Raw genomic sequence first — 13,528 nt, 5'->3', positions numbered from 1 at the left:
GCCTGCAGATCAAGGTGTGGGGAGCCCTCAACAGCAAGCTGATAAGGTCTGAAAGGGTCTCTTTGAGCCTCCTGAAATGAACTGCCTCCTTAGCTCTAGTCTTCTACAAATAAAATCAAATCATTAACCCATGTTCACTCACCTCTCCAGAGAGGAAATGGTGTCTGGGTGAAACACAATACAAGCAGGCTTCTGAAGGAAGTCATAAACTCAGGTCTGCCCTTCCCCATGAAGGCTGGAGAGAAAGCATGTCTGTTTGCCAGGTGTGGATGGATCGCTACAGCACCACACCAGCAGAAGGCTGTGGGCTCTGCCTGTGTTTTCCAGTCTTCCTTACAAGCTTAGCTGAGTTGATAAAGGCTCCTTTGATTTACATAAGAGAAAAGAAACCTGATTGTACATTTGCTGTTGCATAGGCGGGTGTGTCTAAGTGCTGACATGAAAAGAGCATGAGATGGGGGAGAGATGATGATGCCTGGGTACAGATGGGGTATGTGCTCAGCTGAAGCTGCTTGAGAAGGTTTAGTTACCCCTCAAAAGGGGCAAATTTGGGTGACTCCCTGTCGAGCAGCTCCAGATTTCTGAACACAGATGATGACCTGGTGGGGATAAGGCAGGGTAGGGCTGCGTCAGCTTCTACATTCCTCATTCCTCATTCCCTTTCTGTGTCAAAGCAGAGAAGAAGAAGGGGAGGTCGGCCACTTTCTACCCTGTAGACAACACACCCCTCCTGCTCCCTGTGGATGAGACAGAACCGCCAGGGCTCAGCAGCAGCAGCAGCAGCATGGAGCCCGTGGGCGTCGGCACAGAGATGGCCCTGCTCAGCAACATCCTGGCAGCCTATGCCTTCATCACAGGTACTGTATGTCTGGTGGCTCACACCTCGCTGGGCTCCTGTGAGCTTTTTGTAGACCCTCCTTTCACAGTTACCTGTGGCTAAATCTGCCTCTCTGAACTGTTTGTGTATTTCATTCTTCTCTCAGTGAATTCTCCCTTGAAAGGCCTGACCCGGGCAGCTCTAGCAGGCAGTGTATAACAGAGATGATTGTGCACTGCTTTCCACTGGGTCTGCTCTCATCTGCAGTTCAACACAATGTAATCTTACATGTGGTATTATTCCCTAATGCTTCATTTTCCTGGAGATCAAAGCTTGGCTCATTAGGGAGGCAAGTTTGTTGTCCTGTAATTTGGAAAATAAGCAACACTCAAATCTTTACCCTGCTTAAGAGAATTTGGCTTATCTTCAGTAGAAGTGTGAAGATGAAGTAACTTGAGAGTCTACTTAATTGTATATTTAAATCTACTTTAGAGTAAAATTTCCTTGGATCACAGTGTGCCTTTCACCCACGTGTATCTTTCAAGTAATGGGGGAGCAGTCTTCTAAAAAAATTCACTTTAAAAGGTGAAAGAAAAGTGACAGAGAACCAGGGGAAAGCCTTTAAACTGAAAGACAGTGAATTTAGATTAGACATATGGAAGAAATTCTTTACTGTGAGGATGGTGAGACACTGGCCCAGGTGGCCCAGAGAGGTTGTGGCTGCCCCATTCCTGGAAGTGTTCAAGGCTATATTAACTAAAACTCCGGTATTTGTGAGCTACTTTTTCATGTCTGCCAGCTAATTCAGTCTTGCTAATTCATTTAGCAGTGTGCATTCTTGGTGCCATGCTCTTGCTCTTGCTGAGATGCCCCCATGCTGCTAATCCAAGTATTTGGATTTGAAGCAGCTAACTTGGGCTTTGCACTTTGGAACCACTGAGTAGATTAGTGAGAGTGTTTCTGCATATTATTTAGTGAAGGATTCTTCTAAAAGAACCATGAAGGGTTATACAAATTTCTGCTCTTCTACACATCCAGAGCTGTCATCAGGATGCATTTTTTCATGACAGCCCTTAGAGTCAGGCAGATTAAATGGAATTAGTACTGTGTTCTTCACAGAAGACAGCTGAGTAGGATAGATTTGTTCTCTTGCATGGGTATCTCCAAGGGTATCTCCATGGTATCTCCATGGGTATCTCCAAATTAAACAAACAAGCTTTAAAGGAGTCTTCTGTCTATCCCACTTCTTCCCCCTTACCTACAGCTACCATTTTTTTACATGAGAATACCTACCTTCCCATCCCTACTATAAAACAAAATGCTGTTAATATTGTGTTCCCCATCTGAACAGTAATGGGCAGAAAAAGTTGTAGGATTAATGGTCCAGGATAGTTGGGACTGTGATTCAGGGCAGCTGACAATGCTCCATGGACTTCTCTTCCACTCACCACACCAGAGCTCTTTGGCTCTATGTTGGTTTTAGGGCACAAGGTCTTGATTCATCCCCATCACAAGATGTCAGCCTTGCCAGGAGCCTCCAGATTTTACTGCAGCACAAACAACTTTAACTGTCCTTTTGCTGTGGGATTTGTCTGCCCTGCCTTGTTGTGGTTTTCTTGTGTGGTGTTCATATCCACTGGATGTCAAATAGGTAAACTCAGACCTCAAAACTTTGGTTTCAAGTGCTGAGTTCAGGACTTTGTTGCTTATGTTTTCCAGTGTGTCATGGAACCATAGAATGTTTTGGGTTGGAAGAGCCCTTAAAGATCAGCTGGTTTCCATGGCCCTCACCATGGCCGTTAGATGGGTTTCAGTCTCAGTGACTGTATGTCCAGTTTGTTACTTATTATAAAAATATTTGATGACAGACCCGGGGATTGAAACAGCAGATGTCCTAAACCATCTTTATTGTAATTTAGCCTCTGCTTTTAGTGGAAATGATGGATTTGTCATGATTTATTTTGTTAGATGTGGGTATGGAGATGTTTTAGCTTATGAGTTCAAAGACAAACTGTGTCACAGGGGTAAAATATAATTTGCATAAAACTAGAGCACTGCCAAGCCATCCCTCTCCATAGTGCATATTTTGAACAGCAGAACAGTTAGATTTTTTTTTTTTTTTTGGTGTCAGCCTGAGTTTGGGGCCCTGAAGGCAGCTCAGGTCACAGCTGATGTCCATAGAGGGTCCATTATAGTGGCTCAGGAGAGGCAGGGTATTGAGCAGCCAGGGAGGGCTGGTTCTGGGTCACACATCTTCCCACTGCTCCTGACCACAGCTCTGGTGCCAAAGAGAAACTGCAGTGCAAGAACTGCTCTGTTCCATGACACTGAAAATGTCCCTCATGTGCTCTCTGCAGACTGAAAGTGCTGCATTCAGGGCTTTGCCGTGCTGATGAGTTCTCTCAGAATAGGAGTTTGCAAAAGAAAATTGTAAATAGGCAGGGGCAATATAAAAAAGTGGTTTTTCTCTTGGGGCAGAGGGTGGTGGGTACCCTCAGGTCCACTGCAGGGAAATTTTGCTATTTCATGGGTAAACTGCAGGCTTGAAATGATCATCCTCTCTACTGCCTTTCCTCTCTCCTGGCAATGGGGTGTTTTTTAGCCTGGGGAGAGCATCCAAAAATAGTGGAATCCCTTCTGTGCTCAATGGTGTTCACATTTTCTTCACAAAATGGCAGTTTTGGGTAGGCAGCTGCAGGTGAAGAGTGTGCAGACTCAGTCACTCACATATGCAGAGTCTTGAAGTGCACAGAGAAGTGCCAGTATTAGCAAAAGCCTCTGTGCTAATTTCCACCATCTTTTGGACTGATATTCCCATAGGAATCTTCCTATGGCCAAGTGAATAGTAAAAGTCACAGCAGGAAGCAAAAGAGGCCTGATTTGCAGCTATCATAGTTAGATATCAGAGCCATTTAGGTGTCAGTCTCATTCCAGATTCCAGAACCTATTTCTTCAGAAACAGGGAAATAATGTGAATAATGTCAATGAGGAATGAAATTAGTAGCTGATCTAACAATCTATTTAGAGTTCAGTCTTGCAAAAGACACAGAGACACCCTTTATTTGAAAACTGATTTTCTTTATAGAATTAGTTTTTTAATTAGAGGCTCTCTCTGCCTACAAACCTCAGATCTGTTATTTGTTGTGGACCTGTTCCTGAGTGTTTGGAGAGTCTTCACCAGTTTCAGTGACATCTGGAACTGTCTTTGCAGTCACAGACTATCAGCAAGACCAGAAACTTCCCTTGTGGTTATATAAATATTATACATTCAAAATGTATCAGAGCTCTTCCAGTGCCTCCTTTTGGACAGGAGACTTATCCTGGTTTTGTCACTGCATTTAGGATGAAGCAGTTGGAGGGAAACCTCCACAAATTCTTTTTTTATTCTTTCATAAGCAAAGCTTTGCTGCCAAGTTATTAACAAGGGGCTTCCAAAATACAGCCCAGGGGAGATTATTCCAAGTTTTAGACTGCTTGGCCTTAGCCTTATTAATAAGAGGCTCCTGGTGAGCTTCCTCTGTTCTACCAGGGGATTTCAGCAGCCTGTGGGGCTGACTGCAAATTCCCTAGAAGATATTGCTCCTACTGTTTGTCTGGCTGTGCTTAATGCTGAACCTTTTACTGGGGGCCCTCTGAAATTTTCTTCCCCACTGAGGTTTCAGAATGCTTGAAGCCATTACAGGAAGCCAGCAGAATTAATGCCTAGATTGTTTTTTATTTATTGAAACAATTTATTATAATAGCAATAACAGCTTTGGCCTGGGGCATTTCCTGGGGAAATAATGGCAGTCAGGGCTGATGCTCCCAGCAGATTGTTAGCCCTCAGGAAACAAGCTCCATAATTTCTGCTGGTTTGGTTGGAAAAATAAAATGTGTTTTTAATTTTTTTGTCCTGTTTGAGTGCCTAGAAAATGGTGGATTTTGTGGAGAGGGTTATGTAGAGCATATATCTTTTGTCTGCATGGACTAATTTTAGGCTTGAATCAGTGACATTTTTATTAATGCTTCCAATCCAGAGAGAGAAATACAAGGAAGGACAAAGATAGCCCCAGCCAAATAGATTGGCAGAAACTGGGTTCTGCTGGAAGCTTGGAGCTGTCTTCTACAGCATTGGAAGAAAAAGCTTCAGTGGTCAAAATCTATGTTTTAATGAGTGTATACACACATATGCACACAAGAATGCATATCAAAATTGTGCTAACTCCTGATACTCATGTCCATATACTTTGAAAGAACTTTTTTTCAAATATAATGAGTGTTTTGAGAAGCTTCACTGTTGGTGTGATGAATCTGGGCCACCTTCAAGCTTTTGGAAGGTGCTGAGCATCCATTTGCTGAAGAAGGTGCCTGGTTTTGGTCTTTACAAGTAGAACATGCAGTGGGTTAGGCTCTCAAAATCACTGATCAGCCACCAAACCCCCAAATCTAGGGTATTGCTGACTTGACTACCTTAAGTGAGAAAACGCAGATCCTGTGTTTTTTAGCTTAAGTTGCTCTTTCTGCTGTGGAAAAAAATAAAAAGGAGATGCTGCTGTGCAAGTGGATTGTATGTACGATAAATGTCAAGACTGCAGCTGAACACAGGGTTACATCTCCGTGAGGAAGTCCAGACTGTGTCTCAGATGTTGACAGAGTAGCTGTAGGAGCTCATAAATGCCACTGGAGCCCAAAAATTCAATTACAGCTCTTGCACTGCATGAAGGGCTGTACGGATGAGCACAAGCGGGAAGAAAAATGGTTGCTTAAGTAGCAATGGAGGTAAAATTGCTCATGAACTGGATACAGTAGCACAGAAAAAGGAATGTGGAGGAGAAAGGAAAGGCAAGACAAGGGCAAAATTGGGGGCAGATAATTCACATGTGTCTGAGGATACAATCTATGTTTTTTTTATGAGCTGCTCTAAAGGAGCGAGCAGTGGAACTAATGCAACCAAATCAAGCCCATATGTGTGCAGGATGTGGTGCTCGGGGAAGTGTTCATGGCATCCTCTCAGCCAGGCAGAGCCAAGGCAGACTGCACCCAGTGCCTTCCAGTACAAACACCCCAGTTCTGCTCATTTGCTCACATTCCCATGATCCAGGTGTCCCCAGAGCCCTTCTTAGGGCTACCTGCAAAAGGAGCTGGGTGATTACTGTCCTCAGTTGAATTCCACATGGAGGTAAAAGTGTTATCCGGTAGGGATTCTGCTTTTCCTGATTTTTTTCTTTACTGTTCACATAGGACTGGATTGGCAGCAGCAGCTTTTGCATTTTCCTCTTACTGCACAAAGGAGGCTGCAGTTTTGAGTCCTGACCCTTGAATTCAGAGCAGCCATTGCCTTCAATGGAGGCAGGATTTCATTCAGCCAGGCTGCTGCAGGGGCCATTGGCACACTCTCCTGGCCTGCTCTGGTTTCTTCTCTTTTACCTTTGGAATTGTGCTGTCTCGCTTTTGTCAAAATATCTTAGTTTAAAGCCTGTGGCTTTGGTCTTACTTGATCTTCCAACTACTGCTGCATTTCATAGAGATGTTTGGTGGAAGATACCTTACAGACCATCTAAAGACCTAAAGACCATCAGTTCTAACCTCCCTGTCATGGGCCCACTGGCACATTCAGTTCAGTGTCCTGCTTGTTCTTTGCATTAGAGCTGAGTTTGCAGGAGGCTGGTCCACCTCTTTATTTTTTTTTTGGACTTATCTGCTGCACTTTTCTCATCTTTCTTTGTCCTGTCTTCAGCCTGATTTTTCCCCATGTCATCCACACCAACCACTCTTGGATCAGTCTAATGATTTATTAGCCAATTTTCAGACTATCTTGACATCTCCTTCCACCTTGTCTCATCAGTCACCTTTGAGATTCATTTGGGAGAGAAGAGCACAAAGGCATTTCATCTTTGTAACTGCTCCATAAGCACCTCCAGGCACTGAACTACACACTGCTTAGAACAGCACAAGCCAGTGTTTGGGCTCTGACCACAGACTTAAAGAATAATTTAGGTTGGAAGAGGCCTCTGCAGGTCACCAGGTCCAATCCCCTGGTCAGAACACGGCTAACTTCTAATTTGGAGCCAGCTTTGAAATTAGAGCAGGGTCTTGCCCTGTTGCATTTTGAACATCTCCAAGTAGTTTCCAGTCCATCTTTGACAAACTTTGCTTTAGGAGATTGGCTGGAAAGGGCACTTCTAAAAGCACTGTGCAGGGAAGTGAAGCCTTTTAGCTACAGAGATCTTTTGGGGCTGAATGTCAGGATCTTGGCTGGCGGAAGCTGTTATGGATCCATTTCTGGGTTCAAGGGAATAAAACTCATCTTAGGAACTGACTCCATCCTTGAGTTTAAGACTCCTAGCAGACACTGCAGAGTAGAGCTGGCCTTGACCCTTCTGCTCAGTTCACCTTTACCCATTTAGTGCACCAGTAAACCAGGATGATTCAGCCCAGGGGAATGGCAGTAACAACATTTATCATAATTACACATCTAAGTAGTCCCACGAACCAAAAAAAAACGGGGAAAAAAAGGAGGCGGTACATAAACAAGATGACCTAGTTTGAAAGGCATTGTGGATCCTTTGGAGTCTTGTTATATCACCTCAGAAATGTGGCTGTGCAGGACTCATCCTGTTGGTACACTGACTCCAGCTCTGCCTGTGGAGCACAGGTAGATATTTTGGTGGTCTGGGCAGGGAGCCAGCACTCTTGCCTTAGATAAGCAAATGAAGTCTATGAATAAGTAATGTGCATTTTTGCCATGCTGCCAAGCCTCTCATTTCAGCTGGGCCACCGCACAGGGCATATAAAGTTTTGTAATCATCCTTATGCCTGGTGTGAAGGCAGTGGATGCGACAGCAAAGATGCACTTACTTGCAGCTGGCTGTGCAGCAGCCCCGTGGGAATCAGATTTAATTCTGTGGCTGCTCCCTTCCCTTCCAGACAACTGCAAAACACAACTGCAGCAAACCCTCATTCTGCATGTGGACAAATGCCTTGGTAGCAAATCCAAATCCACAGTTTAAATTCCTGATTGCCCTGGAGGGATGAGACAGGAGGGCATGGAAGTAAAAGCAGCCACTGGAAACTCGTGCACTCCCGAAACTGTTGCGGTGTGTGCACGGAGGGGCCGTGTGTGTTCTGTTCTTTGAAGGGTTCTTTTCCTCCATCATTTCCTTTCTCCTTGCAGAAAACCCTGAGCGGGCTGCCCTGTATTTTGTGTCCGGAGTGTGCATTGGACTCGTGCTGACTCTGCTGGCCCTGGTGCTTAGAGTGTCCTGCCGGACGGACTGCAAGCGCTCCTCCTCCAAAAAACCTCCTCGGGAGCGGGAGAGCGACAGCGACAGCAGCGACAGCGACGATGACTCGGACACCACATCGGACCTGTCTGCCCGCAGGCACCGCAGGTTCGAGAGGACTTTGAACATGAACGTGTTCACCTCGGCGGAGGAGCTGGAGCGAGCGCAGCGCCTGGAAGAGCGGGAGCGCATCATCCGCGAGATCTGGATGAACGGCCAGCCCGACATTCCTGGCACCAGGAGCCTCAACCGCTACTACTGAGCCATGGGGGCTCCAGCACTCCTGCCCTGCTCCCCGGGGCTGCCCCACACCTCAGAGGGGAGAGGGAGGGAACGATACAACACAGGCATCTCCCCTTTTCCCATCAGGTGTGCCACCTGGAGAGGTGTGGATGGACAGCCATGAAGTTTTCCACATCTCTCTCTCCCTGACATTTTGGTACCACTCCTCTTCCTGGACACTTTCTGGTTTCAAAGAAGTGATTGCCAACTTCATTTCCAGGTAGCAGGCAGGGAGGAGACAATGGCAGCTCCCCCATGTGGGATGTGGCATTGGGCACACCGTGGTGTGAGTGCTCCTTTCGTGGCTGGACAGGGAGGTTCTCCAGGATTTGGTCTCCATTTAGGATTTTTTGGTTTCCCTTTCCCGAGGACTGTGGGCGAATTATGAACAAAATGACAACTCTGGAAAGATGATTTGGGGAGGGCAGGGGCTGTGCATCCTGACCGATTGTCTTGTGACTTCAGAAGCCATGAGATTAGTCTAATTAAAACCCAACAGCAAATAGGACTTGTTAAGAACTGGGGGATGGGAGGGAGGGGGATTCTTCCATCGTGAAATCATCTCGGTGCTTGGATGTTTGCCATAGTGTATTCAGTTATTTATGGCTGTCTTTTCATCTTCCTTTTCAATGGGAACATTTAGTTTTTTTACTGACACCTCAGGGATAAAATCCTATTATTTTTTTGAGTCTGCTCTCCCTGCTGGCCCCTGTCAAACACAACCCAACCCATCTCCAACAGTGAAATTCTGGTAATATAAGAGATGTGTCAGTCACTAGTGAGAAGTTAACAACCTCAAAGAGGTTGAAAAAGGTTTTCTTTTTGTTTTAAATATATATATATATATATATATTTGAAGATGCTGCACAGGAATGTGCCTTATTATTTTTTTGTTTTGTTTTGTTGTTGTTAAACTACGGTTTTCCTATGGATAGCAATGCACAATGTTTTATATATTTTATTAAAAAAATAAAATTAAAAAAAAGTCTGTGTTTACCAGAGGAAAACCAACACAGAAGAAGCTTTGTCTGACAACAAAATGGGTAATAAATGCTAAATAAACTCTGGTTTGCTTCAATACAGTTGAATTTGCATCCTCACTTTTGGCATAGGTGTTGCTGGAGGGAGATCTTTGGAAGAGTAGCACACCTCTGCATACAATCAGGACTGATGTTTTCTGCATGCAGGGAACTGGCAGCACCTCTTTTTTTGGCTGCAGCCCATCTATCAACTTCTGTGGTGCACATGGGCAGGAGAGCTGAGCAACAGGTTGGTTACTCAAGGGGTCACCTCAACGTGATTTCATGATGCTTTGAGTCTGTTCCCCATACTCCCATCATACCTGGGCCAGAAGCAAATGTTACATGAACTAAAAAAAAAAAAAAAAAAAAAAAAAAAAAAAAAGGCTGTGGAAGAATAGGTGTAATATTTCAGTGCTTCTTCAGTTGTCCCCTGGAGTTTTTAATGGGATCTCACCACCCTCTTCACTCCCCAAGCAGCAGTTCACATCACCTCAGCTGAAGAACTTGCTGTTTCTCACATCTGCACAGCACTGCTGTATCCTGCATGGCTTTGAGGTCTGCTCCTCTGTCATTTGGGCATGGAAATATTATTTCCAGAATCTTAAGGGTTTGCAAGGAAAATAAAGATCCAAGGCTCTGACTATTCAGAGCTGTTCCCAAGCTTTAAGGAGAAATGGAAATGGGTGGACCTGCCCACAAGATAACTGAGGATGTTATAAGGGATCGTGTGCTGTGCCAAACAGCTGCATGGTGGAACAGACCCCTGGCACGTGGGGCCTTCTTGGCACTCTTTGGAGCCCCTGGGGCTTTCCCCTTGATGAGGAAACCTGCATTGGGAGTGCCCACAAATACTCTTCGTGGCTCTTGCAGGGTGAGAGCAAAGCTGAGTACCTGCAGCTGGTGGCACTGGCACTGTCTGTGGTCAGGCTGGCTGGTGAGAGGTGGCTTCACCTGGGAAGGCAATTTGAGCACTGTGGAGTGATTCTAGGTCTGGTCCTGTGAAGATTTGAATGGAAAGGCTCAGTGTTGGAATGGAATGTAATTTTTGCATCTAATATGTAGAAATAAAGCAGGAGGCAGGTCCCAAGGCCTGATGCTTTGCCAGGTGCTTTAGCTGGAATGTTGAACACACTCTGCTGAGGGTGTTGAGGAGCAAAGACAGGGTGAGGTCAGCAGGGTCAGTTCTGTTGGCCATGTGTTTTCCCCTATAATGATACAGTCCCTCAACCCTGGTGAATCAAGGACAGCCTGTTTTCAGATTTGGAATGCTCTGTCCTGGGACAAAGCTTGCAAAACTGATTTAAAAAATGTTATAAATGAATAGATTTATGAGTATGATTTTCCCAAATGACTTTTTTTCACCAGAGGAAAGAACAACTGTGGTAAATCTAAGTATACCTGATACACAACTGTGGGATTAAAATATCTGCTTCAAATGTAAATCACAGCCAAACTCAAGTTGCAAATGGATGAACAGTCCTCCTTTAGCATTGCTAGTGCTGCTGTAAATCTTCTAGATGAAGTTTGAAATAAAAAGGAGCAGAGTTTAGCAGACAAGCCCATCACAGCCTTGCCCTAGGTAAAAAAATGTAATAAAAGTACTCTCATTGTCTTCACACCATGAGCAATACCTTTATGTACTTTCTAGCTCCTGTTTTGTCTCAGGGACTTGCATTTCTAAGAAAACTGACTAAAGAAAAAAAAAAAAACTGCAATCCTTTGAGCTATGGAAAAGACTTTAAGTCATTGGGTAACTATTTCTCAATTTGTCCCAGAAGTCCTTAATATTTTGTCTGAAGGACAAAACACAATCAAAATTCGTGGGGCAGGAGTTCAGTGGTTTGTTTGCCTACAGCTCTAGCAATGGAGCAAAACCAGTCACCTGGATAATGGAAGTGCTGGATTCACTGGGCATGGGGTCAATCTGTATTTCTTACCCTGCAAAAGAATATCTTAAGCATATGGAGGTTTGGACTTGTCTGGTTTCCACCTTCTGTGTTGTGCTTAATGTGTCATGTGAAATATTAAAACACTCATAGAGCCAGGGAGCAGAGAACAAATGCTTTTCTACCTGCCTACTGTGAATCCCTCTTGTAGGAGGTTATGCATAGTTCTGCTCTCCTACTTCCATGCTTAATTCATTTTTTTACGTTAAAGTGAAATATTATTTCCAGAATAACACTTTTTTCCCCAGGACAGATAAGGGAGTTGAAATTATTTTTTCCTGTTTCCTACATGAAATTCCTAATCATTGACCTTTTGGGTAAAGAGATACTGAATTCATTTTCCATGTGGACCTGTTTTTTGTGCCTCAGTTTAACTTTAGAATTTCATAACAGGGGATAACAGAGCAATCCTGGACTTGACCATAGGGGGAAGCACATGACATTATATTTAAAGGACAGCATTGCATTTGCCATGCGCTGTCTGCTGGGCCCGAGGCTTGGGGCAGGTGAGCCTCGAGGAGGGAGGTGCCTGTGCTGGACACTTTCACACCTCTTGCAACTGCAGGATACTTGGATTAGTAACCACAGAGCCATGCAGTTGTACCATGTTAGCTTAGTAAATGAGTGTGATGGGTTGGAAATCTGAGGGTTGCTCTCCTGGGGGAAGATGGAAGCGATGGGTCAGGTTTTCAGAGCCTCGACTGCATGTTCATTATCCTCCTGTCTGGTGTGGCAGATGGGGCTGCTTACAGAAGTCATGGCTGTGCATGGAGGGGTGGCAGAGTGAAGGTTGCTCCAGCCAGACTCCCACCCTGGTCTCCTACTCTCTTCCCATGGCCCCTGACTTCCCAGGGCCATTTTTCCCTCCCGCCACCATCCGGCCATTGGCACTGACCTCCTTTGTGGACCTGTGTTCAATGTACCCTGAAAATCTCAGTAATATGCTGTTTGCTGCCTTTCCCATGTCCACCCTGGTGTTCATATCCTCGATGAATTCCAGCTGGATAATGAGGCATGCCTTTCCCTTCCAGAAACCACAGTGCCACTACTTAACCCCTTGCCTGCCATCCTTCCCAGCACTCCAGGGGCTACACAAATAAAATGAGCTCCCTGAGCCATGGTACTGCCAGGATGTATAGCATATGCCTGTGGTGCTGCAGGGAATCTCAATTTCCTTTTGTGCTGCATGGAGTGTCTCAAGTTTCTGGAGGTGTCACAAGCAATTAATCATCTAAGACTGGCCCAGAAATTCTTCTGCTCAGAATCATTGTGGAGGTTTCTTCATAGTGAAGTTTTAATAATCTGATCTGAATTTTTAGTGTCCTTAGATACCCCAAAAAATAATTCCCAGTGTTGCTTGCCTTTGCTTGTACACTCATTAGAAGTGGTGCAGCTTGCTCCTTCACACAATTTCCTCTATTTTTTGTGGTTGTCTCAAGGACTCTCAGTTAAACACAACCTATCAAAAAGGCAGAAATGGTTTTGTTTCTTCACAGGGCAGCTCACCATTGTGTGCTTTCCTACACCCCTGAGCGGAAGGCGCTCTCTTACTCTGAGTGATGTTGTGGTTTAGTAGTATTTAGACAAATATTAAAGCAAATCAGTTTCTTTGGGGGTTTTCAGTTGCTGGGCACTGAATGGATCTGTTCCAGTGACAGTGATGTAATGTCACCATTTGGATTATTGCACCAGGGAGCCTGAGGCACTGGGGTGATGTCACTGGGAATGATGTGAGGGCTGAACCATGACCATGGAAGCTGCTTGGAGGGGTGTGTGCCATGGGTGCTCTGGGAAGCATGCTCTAGGGGGGCACATTTGTTCATATCATGAGAGCCAGTCAGTTCCCCAGGTAGGTCTCTCCAGAGGGATGGATGGCTTTGTCCTCAAAACAAACTCGAGTGCAACTGACCTATTATTTTGCTTGGGAGGTCTGTGTTTCCTGAGGGGAGGGATAAGATACATTCCCTTGTTCAGGTTCCTGGAAATATGGACAGAACACCTTCAGAGTCAGGTTAAATGGATGTCAACATTGATTCTCTTTTCCCTCTGTCTGATCACTGGTGGGGAGCTCAGGAAGGTCCCCAGAAGGAGGGAGGTTCTGCACCAATGTGCTCCACGCTGAACCTCTGATCAGACCCATTGATGGTTGGGAATGAGGGACAGAGGACTCCTGCTGCTGATTTACCACACTTGTAACCC

At 45.0% G+C, this 13,528-nt stretch overlaps 1 protein-coding gene and 1 long non-coding RNA gene across 9 annotated transcripts in view; one reads left to right on the top strand and one right to left on the bottom strand.

Moving 5' to 3' along the window:
• Positions 1-8,667, top strand: part of EVA1A (eva-1 homolog A, regulator of programmed cell death) — a 201,514-nt gene extending 192,847 nt beyond the window's left edge. For 5 of the 7 annotated variants that reach the window (XM_068183310.1, XM_068183315.1, XM_068183312.1 and 2 more), the window contains 2 exons: positions 678-857; positions 7,971-8,667. In XM_068183310.1, the coding sequence (XP_068039411.1) occupies positions 678-857; positions 7,971-8,341 (551 nt within the window). In that variant the 3' untranslated portion in view covers positions 8,342-8,667. Of the gene's footprint in view, positions 1-674; positions 858-7,970 lie in introns of all 7 variants that reach the window. The other 2 variants (XM_068183309.1, XM_068183311.1) reach the window with 1 other exon arrangement.
• A 1,102-nt stretch (positions 8,668-9,769) lies between these two features.
• Positions 9,770-13,040, bottom strand: LOC137471990 (uncharacterized). 2 transcript variants are annotated; one of them, XR_010997948.1, is made up of 4 exons: positions 12,836-13,040; positions 10,782-10,958; positions 10,275-10,379; positions 9,770-9,948 (listed from the first exon to the last, which is right to left on the bottom strand). It is a non-coding gene; the product is annotated as an uncharacterized lncRNA (long non-coding RNA). The 2 variants fall into 2 exon arrangements; XR_010997947.1 differs by having other exon boundaries at positions 9,770-10,379.
• Positions 13,041-13,528: the final 488 nt, after the last annotated feature.

Source organism: Anomalospiza imberbis, chromosome 3, assembly GCF_031753505.1.
Source record: "Anomalospiza imberbis isolate Cuckoo-Finch-1a 21T00152 chromosome 3, ASM3175350v1, whole genome shotgun sequence".
Lineage (NCBI taxonomy): Eukaryota > Metazoa > Chordata > Aves > Passeriformes > Viduidae > Anomalospiza > Anomalospiza imberbis.
Note: the sequence above shows the minus strand (reverse complement) of the source record. Positions and strands in the feature narration are given on the sequence as shown.